The sequence below is a fragment of the Carassius auratus genome, chromosome 8, assembly GCF_003368295.1.
Source record: "Carassius auratus strain Wakin chromosome 8, ASM336829v1, whole genome shotgun sequence".
NCBI lineage: Eukaryota > Metazoa > Chordata > Actinopteri > Cypriniformes > Cyprinidae > Carassius > Carassius auratus.
Window position 1 is genome coordinate 21479155 of NC_039250.1, and position 19033 is coordinate 21498187.

The 19033-nt window shown below is 36.5% G+C and overlaps 2 protein-coding genes across 3 annotated transcripts; both read right to left on the reverse strand.

Annotated features, from left to right (window-relative positions):
• Positions 1-1993: 1993 nt before the first annotated feature.
• LOC113107609 (ataxin-7-like protein 2) lies at positions 1994-10597 on the reverse strand. The gene is made up of 10 exons (XM_026270234.1): positions 10450-10597; positions 8674-8742; positions 8248-8557; positions 7990-8162; positions 7290-7372; positions 6964-7175; positions 6178-6349; positions 5879-6000; positions 4450-5197; positions 1994-2915 (listed from the first exon to the last, which is right to left on the reverse strand). Exons 1-10 carry the CDS (start codon positions 10574-10576, stop codon positions 2898-2900), a joined length of 2034 nt encoding a protein of 677 aa, XP_026126019.1. The 5' UTR covers positions 10577-10597; the 3' UTR covers positions 1994-2897.
• Positions 10598-11797: 1200 nt separating this feature from the next.
• Positions 11798-18247, reverse strand: LOC113107610 (synaptophysin-like protein 1). Of its 2 annotated transcripts, XM_026270236.1 has the most exons (6): positions 18163-18247; positions 17826-17900; positions 17274-17392; positions 16989-17187; positions 12990-13181; positions 11798-12561 (listed from the first exon to the last, which is right to left on the reverse strand). In XM_026270236.1, exons 2-6 carry the CDS (start codon positions 17895-17897, stop codon positions 12451-12453), a joined length of 693 nt encoding a protein of 230 aa, XP_026126021.1. In that variant the 5' UTR covers positions 17898-17900; positions 18163-18247; the 3' UTR covers positions 11798-12450. The 2 variants fall into 2 exon arrangements, with proteins under 2 accessions (XP_026126021.1, XP_026126020.1); XM_026270235.1 differs by lacking the exon at positions 18163-18247 and having other exon boundaries at positions 17826-18057.
• Between the last annotated feature and the right edge of the window lie 786 nt (positions 18248-19033).

Consider the following 19033-nt stretch of genomic DNA (forward strand, 5'->3'; position numbering starts at 1 on the left):
CTCTCAAAGACCAATATTATATTTGCATATACAATGCCATAGGAATCTAAAGAGACTGCTATGAATCATAATGTAATGCGTGAAGCTTCTCGGCTGTGCTCAAGATCGATGACTAGATGCATTCCAACCAGAAATCAACATTATGCATTTTGATTACAACGTTATTGTCCTGGTGGACTGGAAGGGCATGGTAGGACTGTTCTAGAACGCCAGTCAATGATGTTAGAGAACCAGACGTGGATTTAAAACGTCCTGTGCACATGGTCTCTAGAACCATTAATTCCGGGAATGCCACTTCCATTATTGTGTTCCTGGAACATCTCACGTGTTAACCATAACCATATATTTATAACAGGGTCTGGTTGGGATCAGCGAGAGCAATCTTAGTTTCCTCCGACCTCTTTCCCTAGTAACATCGTAATTACATCCTGTTTTGCGAGCGAGGGAGTGGGTGAAGCTATTAAATGTTTGATAGGTGGATGAACTCACAAACAGTGTTATCTCAGGGAGAGGGAATGACAGATAATAGCAGCTATGGCAGACTGCAGTCATGGGCAGTTAGGGTCTCTTACACGTCTCTCCAGCTGCAATCCAAAATTAGTGTGGAGGGGAGGGAAAGGCCTTACCATCACGAGCGCTGTGGGAGGAGGCCTGAGATCTCTGCGGTCTGTTCGCGAAGAGACAGAAAAGCCAAGTGCTCCCCCTAAAACCACATCCAGCAGCTTATCGCCCCTGTCGTGTGTGTTCTTCTGAACTGTGTGTCCTTGGCTATTTCTCATTACTCCACATTTGACAGTACATCTGTGCTCTTGTATGTGCAAACAGTGTTTGTTTTCACAGTGTTTATGAGATTGTGTCATTTTAGGTAGCTTTTTTCCCCTTGAGGTTCCAAAGAGACTTAACTGATTCCTTGTTCTTCTGTGTATTGTTGTTCCTATACAGTTGTCTAGATTCCACTTGTGACTATTGGATATTGGTAAAACCTCTTTTAATGACACTGACTGTAAAGGTCTTTCTCTGTCATGTATTTTGAAATTGGATCATCTTTTTGTCTATTGTATGTTGTTATTTAGGCACAGAAATTGAGTTTTTTCATGTCAGTAAATTAAATCTCAAGAATAATCACAGACTGCATCAAAGTACCAAAACTCTGTTGCATTAATTAGAAATGTAAATGTGAATTGCTGGTTGCAGCCTGTTTTCCTTTTGTAATCAGATTTATTTCTAAGTGAAACGTTATATTCAACAAGAAAAAATGTGGGGCAGAAAATCGACTGAACTGTGCAAAGTGGCGTTATAAACCTGAATGGATTCAGATCGGAATGCAGGTTTGATGAATAAAATGCCTCAATAGCTCTGGCTATTGGTTAACATCCAAAATCAACAACAACAAAAAGTCATTTCAGGAAAAATTCAAGTCATTCTGATAAATATTCTAAAGACAAACTGTTTTTTTCCTTGAAATAAGTAAATAGGGTCAATTTTAATTCCATATTGACTCGCAGACTCTCAGAATGTCAAACAGCTCATGTTTGAAGCACTTGTGCAAATGTTAACTTTCATAACTGTCCTATATTAGCTTTAGAATCGATTTATAGGCCGTTCACACCAGTGATGGTAACTATAATAGTAGCTACAAAGCTGTTATAATCATTCGATTTATTTACGAATAGTGGAGTCTAAACCACAACTTTAACTACAAGGGCAACTATATGGTTGGAATCCCTTTCACATTTTTTCCCCCAGCTGGCGAACAATAAAAAACAATCCACAGAAATATAATAAACTTGAGCATTTAAAGTGGCAAATTACATAACTTCAGCGAATAACTACAGTACAATAAACATAAGGTTTTGTGGACATGGTTTTGTTGGACATGGAGTCAATTTATTGTTACAGTTATCCTTTTTGATATGAACGGCCTTAAAAACTTGGTGCTACTAGAGACTTGATCAAGTCCCTTCTGGTCATTACTAACATTTAGACTCTTAAAACTCTAGATTAACAGAATTCAAAACAAGCAACATGAACAGCATTTGATAATTAGTCTAGTCTATTAAGTCTAGATTTGAGTACATAAAATACATAAAAAGTAGACTAACACAAATCTCAGAAATGTAGACATATCTGTACCAATTCTTATTAAGCAAGCATCTTGATATACTGCTAAAAAAAAGAGATCTTAAGTCTCAGCCATCATTACTAGCCGCTGAAAGCGAGAATAGAAATGTTGTCAGTTCCAGGATTAGAGCTAGAAACCTTACTGTAAAAGTTTATTTAGTCTGAATGTCAAAAATGAGACTGATGGGTGCCGGGTGGCGTAGTTCCCTTTCCTAGAGTGAAACCGTCTGCTTGAGGATAATCCAGAAACTGAAAGAGGAAGTTTACCTATGACAAGTATTGTTTATAAATAATATAAAAGCGAATAAAGAAAAATTAAATGGACTGTTTTTTCTTTTCTTTATGCTTCCTGTGCAATTATACAGACATGTTAGTTTACAATTAATTGAACAACAACAACAAAAAAATGACCCTTTGGCCTGTCTTTGTAAAATGTAGATATCTAGCGATTTTAGTGTCATCTAGTGGTAAGATGATGGAGCTCAATTCATAAAAAGCAAAACAACAGAAATGTGTTGGCATATTTATTTCAGAGTCCATTATCTGACAGTCCGTTTAGCAGCATAAGGAAGGTCTTGAGGTATTTCTATATTCATTTGCAGGTCATTCACATGCACATACAGAAATCCAGTATACAAAACACAGACACACACACATACATACATACATAATAGATACGTCCTCCTACAGTGAACTTCAACCATCCTGTGCATAAAGTCTGTGGCAAATACATGGCAGTGAGCCTGTGCTTCTGGAGGAGTTTAAGGCAGACTCCCTCAGTGAAGAAGCTTTGGCTGTTGGGAGAAAAGAAGAGCAGATGGTCAGGAAAAGGATCTAAATTCAGAGCTGAGACTCAACCACTGTGCTGAATTAAACCTTGATGATTCATCTTAACAGACTATCAATCTGTGACTTCCTATACTTGTTGTTTTATCGAACGCGGTGTATTTTTATCTTCAAAGTGTTTCAAAAGTAAGCTTTGCCAGTTTTCTTCAATAGCTTTAATGCATTTCCTTTGCCTAACAAGAGGATTATATGTCTACCAAGAGCTGCTTGAGCCGCTCTTACATATTGGTTGCACTAGCTTATTATTTAACACATCACTTCAAACAAGCACTTAAGAGTGCACTAAGTATTTCAGTATAGAAGTGTTTTATGCCTAAAGAAATCAATAGTAGTTTTAAATGATCTGCATTCACATTGGATGAATCATATCATTAGCCTCATAGGCTATAAAAGCTTTTCGATTTGGGTGGTTGAAAAATCAACTAATATTTATACAAGTTCTAAAAAAAGAAATAAAATTATTGTATTTTGTAAAGGAAATTCTATAGTTTTAGATACTGTAACTGGCTTTCATTTCTTCAGTTTTTCACTTCATGCACAAAAATTATAATAATATAGGAATGGAACAAATATTTTAGGAAAGAGATTATAAAATGCTGTTTAAAGTATGATTTAAAATGTTTTCAATACATTTAGAATCAATAACATAGTAAAGTGTAATAGTTCACCCAAAAATGAACATTTTGTCATCATTTATGAACCATCATGTGATTGCAAACCTGTATATGTTTCTTTCTTACACTGAACAGAAAAGAAGATATTTTGAAGAATTCTGAAAAACCAAACATTTTCCCCAAACAGAAATACTATGCAAGTCAATGGGGACCATCATGCAAGTTCAGAATATCTTCTTTTATGTTCGACACAAGAAAAAAAAACTCATACAGGTTTAGAATGACGGAAGGGTTAGTAAATGACAATTTTCATATTCGGTGAACTATCTCTTTAAAACTGTTTTTGGAAATTTTTAAAAAACCTTAAATAAAATAAAGATATTAGATTACATTTTTTTTTTTTTTAAGTAAAATAACTTGCTTTGGCAACTGACTGAAATAAATGTTAAAATAAAAGTACTAAAATGGCAACTACAACTGAAAATAAAATATTACTATAATATAAAATACAATATTTAACCAGCTCTAATAAGCACATAACAAAAATGACTAAAGCTTAAGCTAAATTTAAAACGAAAACTGAATTTTTTAAAAACAAAGAAATATTATAGAATTTACCACAATTTTAAACAAACTACCATATTTTTTTCTATGAATCATGTTTAGTGGCATCTTTTAAGACAAAGGAACCTAATGATGATATAATGAGAGATGCTTTTTTAATACTAGATTTAATTTAAATGATTCATTAAATGAGATTCCGCTGAGCTTTAACCACTGAAGGAAAAAATTTAATTGAATAATAAAAAAAGAAAAGAAATACTGAATGCATCTGTAGTTAAACTACTGGTAAATGTGTTAAACATACCTTCTGTGCACCTAGTTTCTTTGGCAGACTGTGGGAGGTTGGAGACTGTGGGAGGCTGGAGTGAGTTTGGGAGAAAGAGGAGAAAGAGGAGAGGATATTGGGTTTAGGGGCACATGAATTGTTTTTGGGGGGAGAGGCATCACAGGTCTTACGTTTCCTGCCAGGCCCTTTATGCTCGTACCCAACAGCCCTTTGATTGAGCCCTGAGGCCCCTCCCTTGTCAGACTCCGGGGAGGGAGAGGCGGGGTTGTGGGTGGGGCTTTGCTTATTCAGCCCCTTCATTTCAGGTGGGTGTGTTTTACTGCTAAGTGAGTGTGCACCATTAAATGGTCCATGCGTTGAAGAAATCGTAGTTCTGTTCAAGGAGGACTGGCGGTCTTTATGGTGGGGGAGAAATAGGATTTTGGACTGTCCAGACGAGTCCTTGTCCTCTTTGGGTGATTTCCGGCGCTTGCTGGCTGGGGGACTCTCCTGAAGCTCCCTGAAACCCACTTGGGAATTTAAAGCCTGTTTGCTGGTCCGAGCCGCAGGGTTACGGGGCCGGGCGGGGCCTGAGGTCGTCTGGGCTTTCGTTGGTAGTTTGGAGGCGGCTGATAGGTTAGTGGGCTCTGATTGTCCTGAGCTGCTTGTCCTGAGAGTAGAGGCGCTGCGGATGGGTACTGAGCTGCGCGTGGCATCATGGGAATTGTAGGTGTTTGTGGTGTTTAGGGGTTGATGAGAGCATAGTTCTGACACCTGAGGGATTTTCCTGCAGACATAGGATATAATTAAACAAATAAAATTCACAGGCAAAAGAAAAATAAACCAATCTTGCACAAATGCATTTAAAAACAACCAATTTTGTAATTAAAGAAATTAAAGCAAAGTAATTAATATTAACTAATTTAAAAACAAAATAAGAATTATTAGCATTTAATAATAGTACCAGATAAAAAAAAAATACATTTCAAAAATGTATTACAATATTAACAATTTATTACACTTACATTACATTTGTAATGAAAAATAACCCAAATAACTAAAAAAGAGAAATAATCTGATGAAATGTTGCCTTAGCAACTAAGTGAAATAATTTTAAGTAATACAATTAAATAAAACTGAAAAAAAAATCTAAATAGAAATATAATAAGCCATTTACTAAAAATAACTCAAAATCCTAAATATAAAAAATTCTTATTCAAAAGCCACTTCAAAATATTAATTATTCCTTTACTTTTTTTTTTATACATTCGTTATGATGATCATATTTAGAATTTAAAAAATAACATTGTATTAGATAAGGAAACTACAAAAGTAGAAGGATTTGTAATAGTGCTTTCAGACTTCTAGACCTTACTGCATTTCCTGCAATTGGCTAAATGTTGAGAACACAGAAAACATAAGCCTTGTGAATGTCACAAGATCTTCAGCTTGATGTGAAACATCTTACTTCCATAGATAAGTGCTGAGATGCTGCTCCATCATAACACTGAACGCTGACCGCAGGTGGAGCAACCTTCGGTCAAATGCTAACACACTACGGCCAAGAACACGTGCCCCGAAGGTGCAAAGCTGGGAAGAACACGAGAGAGGAGACAAACATGGGTTCATTTTTACTCTAAAAAGGATATTATTAGACAAAACGCTTTTGTTATGAACAGAATCTTACATTAAGATTTATATGGATTTTTTTTAATCACTTTTTAGTTCATAAAATCTTTAAATTTTGATATGAAGAAAAATACTTACACCCAGGGGTTTAGGGTGCAAGGTGCTTGCTGGTAAATGAGCAAAGTCCTCCCGGTTCTCCCCGTCACTCTCCTCACTGGAGAGGTCAGCTGAGAGAGACTCCACCTGCGGCTCTTCAGAGCGCATCACCTCTTGCTTCATCTCTACAACACCGTCTGATGAATTCATGGACCTGTAAGCACACACATTCAGATAAAAGTCCGGTCCAAGTATCACAAAAGCTTCACTCTCGATTACTTAAAGGGAAAAATTCACACAAAAATGAAAATTCTCTCATTAATTACTGTCGCTCCAATCCTGTAGGACCATCATTCATCTTCAGAACACAAATTAAGATATTTTTGAGGAAATCCAAGAGCTTTCTGACCCTTCATAGACAGCAACGCAACTGAAACATCCAAGGCCCAGAACATTGTGAGGACATTGTAAAAATAGTCCATTGCCATCAGTATATCAACCTTAATTTTATATGAAGCTATGAAAATACTTTTCGTGCACTTTATTCATCAACATCTTCTCTTTCATGTTAGCCTTTGAAATGTGTTCATGAGAGTACCACACCGCATGCGTGTCGTCCTGGTGACTACATTTCTGGGCCTTGCACATGGTAGGTCTGTTTCTGTCAATGCAGGGTCAGAATCTCGGATTTCATCAAAAAATATCTTAATTTGTGTTCTGAAGATGAAAGAAGTTCTTACGTTTGGAACGACATGAGGGTTATTATTGACAGAATTTTCATTTTTGGGTGAACTATCCCTTTAAACCACAGAATGCAGAACTATAGACCTGAGAATAGAAGAGTTAGTTATTTGGCATTTGTAGTGCAGAGGCCCAATCTGAGACGCAGGGGTCTCATGGTGGGCAGAGCCTTCATCAGGAACCTTTCTGGGCAAAGGGGGACGCTCTCGAGGCTTTGAGCTCATCTTCAGCTCCATTACAAGCTGGTCAAAAGGTTTCCGCCTCCCTACCACTTGCCGGCGCTGATGGATGGAATGAATCTGAGGCAGAGGAGATAGCAGAAACAGCAGCAAGAGATTAATGCTTGCTTTGTTCCAAAATCACTCCATTTTTAATGCTGGTGTACTGGTTTCTGTATATTAAAATATACTCACATTACAGGTCAGCAGTCTGGTGCACAGTTTCTTTCTCTCAGGATCCATCACCCCACAGTGCTTGTCCAAGTCACATTCTTTCACTGAAATAAATTGATTTCAAAAAGAAAAAACACTGTAGATAAGTATATACAAAATGCTTGTGGGAAAAGTATAATACAGTAATACAGGGATTTCTTTAAATAAATGATTACTCTATGCATTAAATTCAAAAGTTACAGTAAAGACATTTATAATGTTAAAAAATAATAATAATCGTTCAATTCATCAAAGAATCCTGAAAAAAAATGGTTTCCACAAAAATATGAAACGACAACTGTTTTTAGCAATGATAATTATAAGAAATGTTTCTTGAGGAGCAAATCAGCATATCTGAGTGATTTCTGAAGAATCATGTGACACTGAAGACTGGAGTAATGATGCTGAAAAGTCAGCTTTGCAATCACAGAAATAAATGAAATTTTCTTCATCAATTTAAATGTAGTTCTTTAAATTGATTAATTTAAATGGACCATTTACAGATTCACAAGACTAAAACTAATGACACTCTTAAAACACTTAAAGTGTCAAATAGAAAGAGGATTTGACATTTAGTTTAGACTGCCAACAAAATCATGAATATTTGACATTTTATTCATGTTAATGTACAATATGTCTGAAATAATAACAGATTTTTTGTTGAGTTGCATCAGAGACTTACTAAGGCCTTTCTTGTAGGTTCTGCTGTATGTTCTTGGTCTGTGCGGGTGAGTGTGTGAGTCCAAACTTTTCTGCATTGGTTTCTCGACTGATGGGGCTGCTTTTTTGGGTGGCGTGGGCAAAAGTAGAGGTGATGGAGGGGTTTCACGGGAAAATTTATCCACCTGCTGAAGACTGGAAAATAACACTTGAATGAAATGACACTGGAATAAACAGCGGACATGTAAGATCAAGTTAAACGGCATTCACTCTTCCTCACCTGCTTCCTTCTCGCTGCGGTTTGGAATGTTCCTGGTGGGGAGAACGAGGAGGTGGGACTCGTGGGGGTCCAGCCCCCTGGAGCCTGCTGTCTTGAACCTCACAAAGACTTCCATGTTGAGAAGGGGGTCTCCCCTGTTGGGGTCGGTCAGGAGAGCAGTTGGATGTTGTGTTGTAGAGCTCACTGAAGAGGCCATGACGACGCTCACAATGCTTCTCAAACGCCTGTGGCTTCACCACCTGCCCACAGTGACTGCACACCACCAGGAAGAAGTCATCGTGTGCTGGGCAGTGGCCATATATCGACATGTCTGTGAGGGCAAGAAAAATGCTTTTATGTGTGGCAAGGGTTTACTCTGAATGTAAAATCTTTTCATTCCTCATCATTGCGATCTGTCAGTCACAAGCCTAACAAACGCCTCCTCACCCTCTTTCTTAAGAGTCATGGTTTCCATCCGCTTCTTCACATTTTTGCTGCACTCTTCCAGCCAGGACCCTAAAAGTGAAGTGACATTCATTTATGTATATTAAATGAAATATATATATATATATATATATATATATATATAATGATTTTGTAATTCCAGAACCATATGTTCTTTTAATAGAATCAGAATCTGTTCAAGGGAAAAATTAAAAAGCTTTTTTTTTTTTTTTTGCTGCACAGGGTCTGTGTATTAGCTTGGGTAGCTTCTATTCTGAAGTTGAGAAAATGATCGATAGAAAGAAAGTTATATAGTTCTGTACTTATAAATGAAATGTTGCCTTGGCAAAAAAACAATTACAAAACCACATTACATAATTATTAAAATTTTAACTGAAATTAAAATGAAAAATATGAAATTGAAAACCAATTAAGCCTTCAAATAAAAACTATTATGTGTATCATACTAAAATAATACTGGCGAGAACAAATGCATTGTAAGTAATGTATTTACTGTGAATAGAGGCTGACTGAGTCAGATGAGGAGCTAGTAGGTGTGAAATGAAACCCGCATTTATGAGTAGGATGGGAAAAAAATGGTTGCCACAAAAAAAGTTTAATGATGAATTTCAGTTGTTGGCCTACATATTTACCAGCAGTTTTTAGCAATTGCGTTTTATTTTATAAAATTGAATTATATTATATACTGTATAACTTAAAAGTAAATATAATTTAGTTTTTATATTATTTTAATATAATATTATTTGTACCTCATTTTATGTCACATCCAGCAACAGCTCTATCATTAGCCTAACATCTTAAGGTGGACTATTGGACTTCCAGGGTGGGCTGTATAATTGTGAAGGTGGTTGAAGAAAATTCATGACAATTCTTGTAAACCCTAGACTGTTCTCTTAAAAGTTTGTTGAGGCCCCCTAGTTGGCTGTGGTACCCCATTTGAGAACTGCTTCTCACCATCTCACCATCAAATGTCAAACCAACAGTGTTTAATGTTCTCATTTCTAATGACCACAGCTCACTGCATTCATAAATATGGGTCATTTCCTGTATTACATCAACCACATACATGAGAAATGCAAGTATCATTATTAATCCGTTGATAAGATAGATGTAGAGAGATCAACTCGGTGTGCTGTATACAGATGTAATGTAAAAAAAAAAAAAAAAAAAAAAGAGGTAAAAGCAAGGGGTTTGATGTGAATGTGCCTCTTGATTGTTGGCTATTACATTGGGAAGTATCAGCCCAGCGTTTCATAATGCTGTCACCGCATGATTATCAGATAATAATGAGATGTTCTCATGGCGAACAGAGCAATTTTAAACAAGTGTGTGTGTGTGTAATTGGGTTCAGAGGTTTATTTATCTTGATAGTTCTCTGGTCGGAGACTCGTCTCCACCTTCACTTCCCGTCGAGCTGGCTGTCAGATCACCCAAGATGACATACTGAGCCCATCTTTTGGCTTTAACACTCTAACCAACACGACAACGTACATAATGTGTTCATGTACATTATAAGCTAATTTTCAATATTGTACACGTTAGTAAAACGAATATTATTCAGCTAAGCAGAGCGCTAGGACCTGGGAGATCTTCCAAAAGTAGTGTGTGGGAGTGCAACCCATGCGGCGCTAGGACCCGGCGGGGCCTTTGTTTGGGTCGTGGTGCCGGGGTTTGCCCTCTTCAAACGAATCCATTTCCTGTGCTAGCTCGACGCGATTATAACCGAAAGTATCGAGAGCTCCACATAATTTTACTCACCCTCCGACGTGGATACGTTCGCTCTGTCGATCCAAGCGGTCCAGCTTTGCCCTACAAAGTCAACGATGGAAATCCGCCGATCTAGGGCAGCCATTACCGATTTAGCGCGTGCACGATCCACCACCATCACGACGGGAGCGCATTGCGACGTCATCTTGCGCGCTCACGGCGGATTACCTTGTAGCGATGGGAGGTCCGACTCAATTCTGCGAGTCGGTTCTTTTGAAATGTTTGTTCCAAAGAACCGGTTCAGATTAATCAGGGATATTACACTTTAATAATACATAAAAACAATGTAAAATGTACGAGATTTAGCCTAATTTTAATCTGCAGTCTATGGACAGGTTGATATATATATATATGGAGAAATAACAATGACGTCTATATAATACCTCTAAAAGTACTTTTTTTAAGACACCACATGAAAATGAGCAAACTTTCATTATAGATATTGCCAAACTTCCCCTGTTCATGGCACATTAAGATAAGTGTTTTATATTACAAGCTTCAGATTTAAAATTTATTTCATTTTGCTGACATATTTTACACATATTTTAGTTTTGGATATCTCTTTCTCACTGCATACATCAGGAAATACAACAGACATCAACAAATTCACCTGGACTTTAAGGAATTCAAAAGATCCCTTTACAAATACCTTCAGAACATGGGATATAAAATAGGTGTATGTAGGCTACTAGAGATTTCCAGCTCAAAACTCAAATTTGAAACTCCCCTTAAAAATAATGTGTTATAAAAAAGAGAACATGTTATAGACGTTGTAGAACCAAAACAACCCAAATATCAAAAATGGACCAAAAAAAAAAAAAAAAAACTCCCATCTGTCAAATTCTCGGTTCATTCCAAATGCATTTACTCTCAAAATAGACAAGGAAGACTTACTGAGTCGAAATGCGCTCGGATCGATTAGTGTACAAATTGTCCAATCTCTGAACGGATTCAACGATTCATTGAAAAGATCCGACTCAAAATAACAATTCGTTCACGAATCGAACGTCGCTTCAAGCTCGTGTCCGTGCACTTGAAATGCTGGAAATACCCATAGGAAATACCCTTTTTTCTATTACATCATAATCTAAAAACACTGTAAAAAAAAAAAGACAATACATCATGTTTTAATAAAAACATCCACACAATTAACCAGCATCAGCAATAGCAGGCTGAATCTGTGAGCATTAAGATAATAAAGAGATTACATTTTGGCTATAGAATGTGCCTTGCCTTTGTAGACTATTTAAGTAAATTAGAATTAGAAATTCATTTTCAAAGGTCATTACCAATTAGAAATTTGACGAATACGTGGAACATAAAACAATATGACGCACAATAAAAACAAATCATGATTATTTATTTAAGGCCTCCAGCGTTGTTAAACAAAAGCAGTCAATACATTTTTATCATCAGTCGTGCCAGATATGATGTAAACATTTCTTAAATATAGGCTAAGTAAGTTATAAGGCACACAGTTCATACAAGGCCATTTCAACCGTAAGAAGCACAGTGGAAAATTTAGCCAAGATATTTTATAAAGCCAAAACTAACTAAATACAACAGCAACAGGGAACATCAAATAGCAAACTCAAGTTAAAAAATAATATTTCATTAAACAGGAGTCAAAAACATTCAGTACATTTTGTTCATGTAACAAGTTCAAATGCCATGAGAAACATGACCGTAGCAGTAAAGAGATGAAATGTAACTTTTTAATGATGCAATTTACTTCATACAAACAGTTTATTTGCTAAGGTGCTCTTGTACCTTTTCTAGTATACAGCTTTGCTTTAGTGTGTAAAATGCACATCTAAATTGGACCATATCTGAATATAATGGAGATAATCTATAGACAAGGACCTTTGGTGGATTTGTGACACAGGTCAAGTCAGGTAGATTCATAATATCAGTCGACCGGGTGCTACGCAGCACCACTTTAATCCTGAAACAACACTTGCGTGATGAATGTGGATGTGACCTGCTGTTTAATTATGACTGTCCTGCTCCCGCTTGCTGATTGGCTGACTTGTGTAATGGCGTCTCCTTGTAAAGAAACCAGCAATTTCCTCCCCACAGGATAAGGTTGAGGAATCCAAAGATCTACAAAGATTCATTTGATTCACATTACATAAATACCAACAAGAGTTAGCAGTAAAAATATGTGGGAAAACAGGATAAATAATGCATAAGTAATTCTAATAAATTATCCATGTATAACATATAGGTTTAGAATATTTATATACTAAGGTGGCCAGATGTGGCACTTCCCGGAACACGTTCAGCACAGGATGTGCTCCTCCAATTGATCATCATATGAGATCAAAGTACTGCGAGAGCTATAGAGCAGAACAGGCAGCTCCATTATCTCCAATGGCTCTCGCCGTACTTTGATGTCATACAACAATCAATCGGAGGAGCACAAACAACGAACACCTGGTTATTTTACGCAATTTAGAAATCCTGTGCTGAACGTGTCACCAGAAAGTGGCAGTCTGGTCACCATATCATGTACATTACAATCCTCTTACCACTGAAGAATTGAGGCGGCCCATCAAGGGGATGTGCCCCGCAGTGCACTTGTTTCCTTCTAGCTTACACATGTCATTTAGAGACACAAGTGTATTTGGACTGGTTGACAGTTTCACATCTGTGAGGCCTTTTCCCCATGCAGATGAGCACACCAGCCAGAGAAAAGTGAAGATCCCAGTTATCAGTAGATCCTAAAGAAAGTAATACATGTTTATGAAATATAAATAATTAATTATATTGTAAAAAAAAAAAAATATATATATATATATATTATTTTTATAATATGCCAGTGTAATGTTTGGAATAATTAAGATTCTTAAAGTTTTTGAAGTCTTACGTTTACCATGGCTGCATTTATATAATTAAAATACAGGGGGAAAAAACCTTTAATGAAATTAATTAATACAATTTAAAAGAACAGTTTTATTTTTAACTTTAATTTGAAATGTAAATATTTGAATATATTTTAATGCAGTCTTTAGTGTCACGTGATCTTTCAGAAATAATTCTAATATGCTGATTTAATGCTCAACATTTCTGATTATTATCAATGTTGAAAACAGTTGAATATTTAATGCGGAAATGGTGATCACATTTTTTCAGGATTTTGTTTTTATTTTTTATGAATATTAAGTTTCATTTATTTGAAACAAAAATCTTTTGTAACATCATTTCTTTCTTTATGGTCACTTTTTCTCAATTTCACACTGTCTTGCTCAATAATAGTATTATTATCTTCTTTAAATTAAGTTGGCTTGAAAAAACTTCTTCAGAGACTAAATTTAAAATGTATGTCCTCCTAGAATGTACACTGGGTGTGCACATCTCAGAGGACCACTGCAGCACTGGCCAAGAAATCACAGCAGCATCTCTACTTCCTCCGCAAACTGAGTAGAACCAGAGCCCCGCCCCCCATCACGTACATCTTCTACAGAGGGACCAGTGATGCGCGTGTTGATCCAAAATGAGCGGGTGCCTGCAGTCACCTGTGGTAATCCGCGGTTACTAGTCGTCCAAAAATAATTTTAATGATATTCTGGTCGCAGTCGGTCGGTCGTTTGAAATAAAGATACCAATTAAACCCAATTTTGAAATACATAGGCCTACACTTTATTGGCTGAATAACTGGCGCGAAGATGACACACAAGCTCAATCTGCAGGAAGAGATGGAAGCGGCAAGAGAAAAGGTGAAGACTGGGGAGCAACGCCACTGTTTTTGGTAAAACATGATTTTGACGACTTCATTAATTTTGTTTTATAGAAAACTATTTTTAAAAGATTTTCGTTTTGTATTAGTTTTACCTTATTTTTCATCAATGTTTTATCAATCAATTGCCCGTATTTAATAAATAAGAAGAAAATAAATAGCAGACTATTTTATGAGGCGCCAGCACGATCACTTGCATTGCATGTGAACTGGAGGCTGCCGAAACTCAGCTTGTGCCTCACAGATTTGAGAAATATAGGCTATATATTATAGAAAGCTTGAAATGTCTACTTTTAAACGAAAATATTCAAACCATAATAAATAGGCTACTCTCTGATTATGTAATCTATATGAAATGTGCAATTCTCTCTGGCATTAGTCCACATCGTCAACTTCATCTTTGCAGCAACACAGAAAACACCAGTTTATTGCTAAACAATTAAAGGTCTCCTTGCTAATTTAGACACATTCATAATCATTACTTTAACCGGTTCTTTGCATGCGGTCATAACGCTTATTATCCGACCCCATGGAATGAGTGAGCGGAGTGGAATATTCAGAAATGCACTCTCCGATCACAAGCTCTGATCTGAACAAATCCGAACCTCACTAATTTTGTACAAATTATGAGCTTATTGACGATCTCTTTTTTTTTTTTTATAATTCTTGACAAAATTTGAATATATTAAGTTTTTTTTTTTTTTTTTGCCTAGTTCCTATGTCTATGGCCCAATGATGCTACAATGAGCATTTACTACTTTTAAAAAATGCGGGTCAGGAAGCGGGTCGGGTACAATATTTTATTTTTATTTATTTGCGGTCCGAGTTGCAGGCGGGTTATTTGAAAACGTCGGTCGGTTGTGGGTTGTTTATACACTGACCCGCGCATCACTGAGAGGGACCATCAAGAGCGTTCTGACGAGCTGCATCACTGTGTGGTATGGCGCCTGCAACACGTCCTGCCGAAAGACTCTGCAACGCATAGTGAGAGCAGCTGAGAAGATCACTGGTGTCTCTCTCCCTTCCCTCCAGGACATTTACGGAACCCGTCTCACTCGCAAAGCCCTCTGTATCACAGGTGCATTTTCAATGTGAATTTCAATTCTCTGTATGTATGTACTGTACATGTGGAAGAATTGACAATAAAGCAGACTTGACTTGACTAGTGCTTTCAACCTAGAACCACCAAACTCTGGTCAGACCTTCAGACAAAACTCCCAACTGAAAATACAGCTTAAACCAACCTAAGCTGATTGGTTCCTTTTAAGTGGTTTTGGTCACTGTCACGCTGGTCTTGGCTGGTTTTTACTGAATCAATTGGTTTTAGCTGGTTTTAGACTACCATCACACTTGGTAATCATGCTAACAACATGCTAGTCACTTTGCTAATCATGCTAACAACATGCTAGTCATGTTAACAACATGCTAGTCACTTACTAGTCATGTCATGCTAGCAACATGCTAGTCACTTGCTAGTCATGCTAACAACATGTCAGTCACTTGCTAATCATGCTTACAACATGCTAGTCACTTGCTAGTCATGCTACCAACATGCTAGTCACTTACTAGTCATGTCATGCTAGCAACACGCTAGTCACTTGCTAGTTATGCTAACAACATGTCAGTCACTTGCTAGTCATGCTAACAACATGCTAGTCACTTACTAGTCATGTCATGCTAGCAACATGCTAGTCACTTGCTAGTCATGGTAACAACATGTCAGTCACTTGCTAATCATGCTTACAACATGCTAGTCACTTGCCAATCATGCTAATTACAAGCTAGTCACTTGGTAGTCATGCTAATAACATGCTAGTCATTTGCTAGTCATGCTACTGACATGCTAGTCAATTGCTAATCATGCTAATGACATGCTAGTCACTTGTTAGTCATGATACCAACATGCTAGTGACATGATCATCATGCTAGAAACACATTAACGACAAGATAGTAACTTGGTAATCATGCTAGCGACATGCTAGTATAAAATGTCTTTATCTATCTATTTATCTATTTATTTTTCTGATAGGTTGTATTGCCTTCAAAACTTCAAAACCAATTTAAATTAGTTAAAACTGAAAACCCTCAAACTTTAAGCTTTTAAAACTACCTCAAACTTTCTGGCTTGGCTTTTTCAAGCCAACCTACATTTTGACCACAAACTTTACCATCTAGTTTCTTTTTTTTATCTTACATACCACAATGTGTGGTATGTGACAAAGGCAAACAAAGGCAGTGTTTGTTTTCAACTGATAAAAATAAGAAATCATTACATTAGATTGATTTCAGAATAATCATGTGACACTGAAGTCTTAAGCAATGGCTGCTGAAAAAAATCTTAATTATTCCACAAGTTTTATGTTAATAAATATTATATATGCACCAGTGTTTTATATTTAACACTCAAATGCCTTTGCTTTATCCTCAGGACACTTTGTTTGAAATAACAGTTCCAGCTGTTGTCAAAAAAATCCACACGTTTCTTAATTTACACACAAGTGGAACTCTTCACACCCCCACACAATTTAGAAACAGCTCACAAAGTTCATACAGCCAAGTGATACTGAAATCCAACATAATATTGAACAAGGTAATATAATGACCACCAGGAAGTGTATAAATGAACCTATCAGACATGCAGTGGCTGGCATTCACTTCCCATACAAGGACAGCCATTGAATATAAAAAGGGATGTGAATTTAAAGGCATGCGCAGACATGGTGCAGGTTTACGAACGCACACAGAACTCTTAAAATAGACACAGTGTGAACCTGAATCTATAAACACTCACAATATTGGGGCCACGAGGAGATTCACGGTAGATGTGCTGGTAGCCCAGATACAACACAAGAGTAGCTGTGCTGTACAGGAAAGCCAGAACTCCAATAGCTACAAAGAACTCAGCAGAAGACGAATAATCTCCAGTCAGATGTTTGGTCACTGTTCCGTTGTCTTTGCAGTCTGGGACACTGTAACTCTGGGTATTGAGCCTTTGTAACAAAGAATAATAAAAAAGAACATTCGGGAAAAATGTATTTATTAAAAACAATGTGTTTCATATGTTCTTATTGTTCACCTAAAAGGATAGCTGAAGGATACATTTATTTCTTTGCTGGGACTGTGCTCGCACTGGATGTTGAAACTGGCAGAGCCAGAATAACCCCCAGTTGTGGCAAAAGCAAAAATAGCAAATATCTGTAAAAGACAGTTAGTGCATACAAAGAGGTTAAATGAATGAATTAATGTTTACAGGAATAAATATAATAAAAACTGAAAAAAAGAAAGCGTGCACATGATTAAGCAGAACTAAGACCAGCATATGAAGAAATGCAAATAATTTTCAAGTAGTCTATCTTTACATTGCTTTCTGCTTCCTCTTTTTAATGGTAACGTTATCTTTTTCAAAGGAGAAATCCTTATTGTGGGTATTAAACATTAAAATCAGTATTTTGCTAATAACTGGTGCTTACCTTAAATAAGGAAAATGATAAAGGGATTGTACATAATTGGTGATTTCAGTTATGAGAATAATGCTGTCAGTTTTTTTTTTTTTCTTCTAAAAGCTTTTAAAGTACCTACAGAGAGAAGCTTAAGATCATGAGATACAAAAAATCAGAAAAGTACTTACCCATTCCAGGACACGTATAAATCCCAGGGGCTCTTTCAGAGGCCCGAGATCTAACCGAAATCCGCTCATCATGCTCTGCAAATAAAAAAGCATCAGTAGCTATCCATAAAACAACCGTTACAACTGTCGAGGACAGTGTGCGATAATCAAAGATCCGGAAACATTATGAAGCGCGGCACATTTTGCAGCAGCATTTTCTCGAAAACTCTTTTCTCACCAGTTTCATCACATCTAAAAAAAGTTACATTTAGTTTAAGCGAATTGCAGTGTGTACACCACGAAGTGCTGAGATTGTTTTTTGCTGTACTGAAGAAAAAGGAAGATTGAGAAAGATTACCTTGTCTAACCCTAGTCCCCAGACAAATAAGTTGCCAAATTTCCTTTCCTTTTCCTCACCGTTTCAGCTTAGACATGGTTTTGACCACGTGATTCGTGACGTGAGCCCATCACCCAGACAAGCGGAGGGCTATCTAAAGAAAAAAAAACTTTTCCTGTAACATAACAACTTCTCGTCACACACACACATACACACACACACACACATACATATTTTCTTGTCTTGTATTGTCCATACATGTCGGAAACATTGAAATTTCTGGAAATTAATTTTAGTCATCCTAAAAATAATATAGATAAGTATTAAACGTGATTTACTGTAATTTGACCACAAGAGGACGCTCTTAGCTAGATGTAGCTCATTAATGTTCCTTTTTACGTGTAAATCTGGCTTTTGCAATGAATAGCCGATATTTTGTTATAACAGACTTTTTAACAAATTGGTATTGTTACATTAAATAATATTATAAATAAGTAACTTTTTTTCTTAAGGCATTTTGCCGTCCCCACTTCTGTTATACGTTGCACGTTTTTATTTAAAAAAATAAATAAAGGAACAATTTTTTAAGCAATGCTATATCCTAAAATTTGTGAATTTGGTTTAAAATGACACCATACATTAAAGAGATAGTTCACCCAAAAACGATAATTCTGTCACCATATAGTAGTCTACTTAAACTGTTGACAGTAGCCACTGATTTCCATAGCATGGAAAAATACTCTACAAAAAACTATAGAAGTCAGTGGTTACTGTCAACTGTTTGGTTACCAGCATTCTTCAAAGCAGGAGTTTTGTGTTCAACATTTACATTTACATTTAGTCATTTTGCAGACGCTTTTACCCAAATCGACTCACAAATCAAGACAATTGA

Bases quoted from the DNA above. Each gene is read 5' to 3' on its own strand.
- LOC113107609 (XM_026270234.1), bottom strand. From the start codon at position 10,576: ATGGTGGTGGATCGTGCACGCGCTAAATCGGTAATGGCTGCCCTAGAT. The intron at 8,558-8,673 runs GTGAGGAGGCGT...TTGCCCTCACAG, and splicing joins CATGACTCTTAAGAAAGAGG to ACATGTCGATATATGGCCAC. The intron at 6,001-6,177 runs GTAAGTATTTTT...TGTTCTTCCCAG, and splicing joins TGCACCCTAAACCCCTGGGT to CTTTGCACCTTCGGGGCACG.
- LOC113107610 (XM_026270235.1), bottom strand. From the start codon at position 17,918: ATGCTTTTTTATTTGCAGAGCATGATGAGCGGATTTCGGTTAGATCTC. The intron at 17,393-17,825 runs GTAAGTACTTTT...TGTCTTTTACAG, and splicing joins TTATACGTGTCCTGGAATGG to ATATTTGCTATTTTTGCTTT. The intron at 12,562-12,989 runs GTAAGAGGATTG...GAATCTTTGTAG, and splicing joins GCCGCCTCAATTCTTCAGTG to ATCTTTGGATTCCTCAACCT.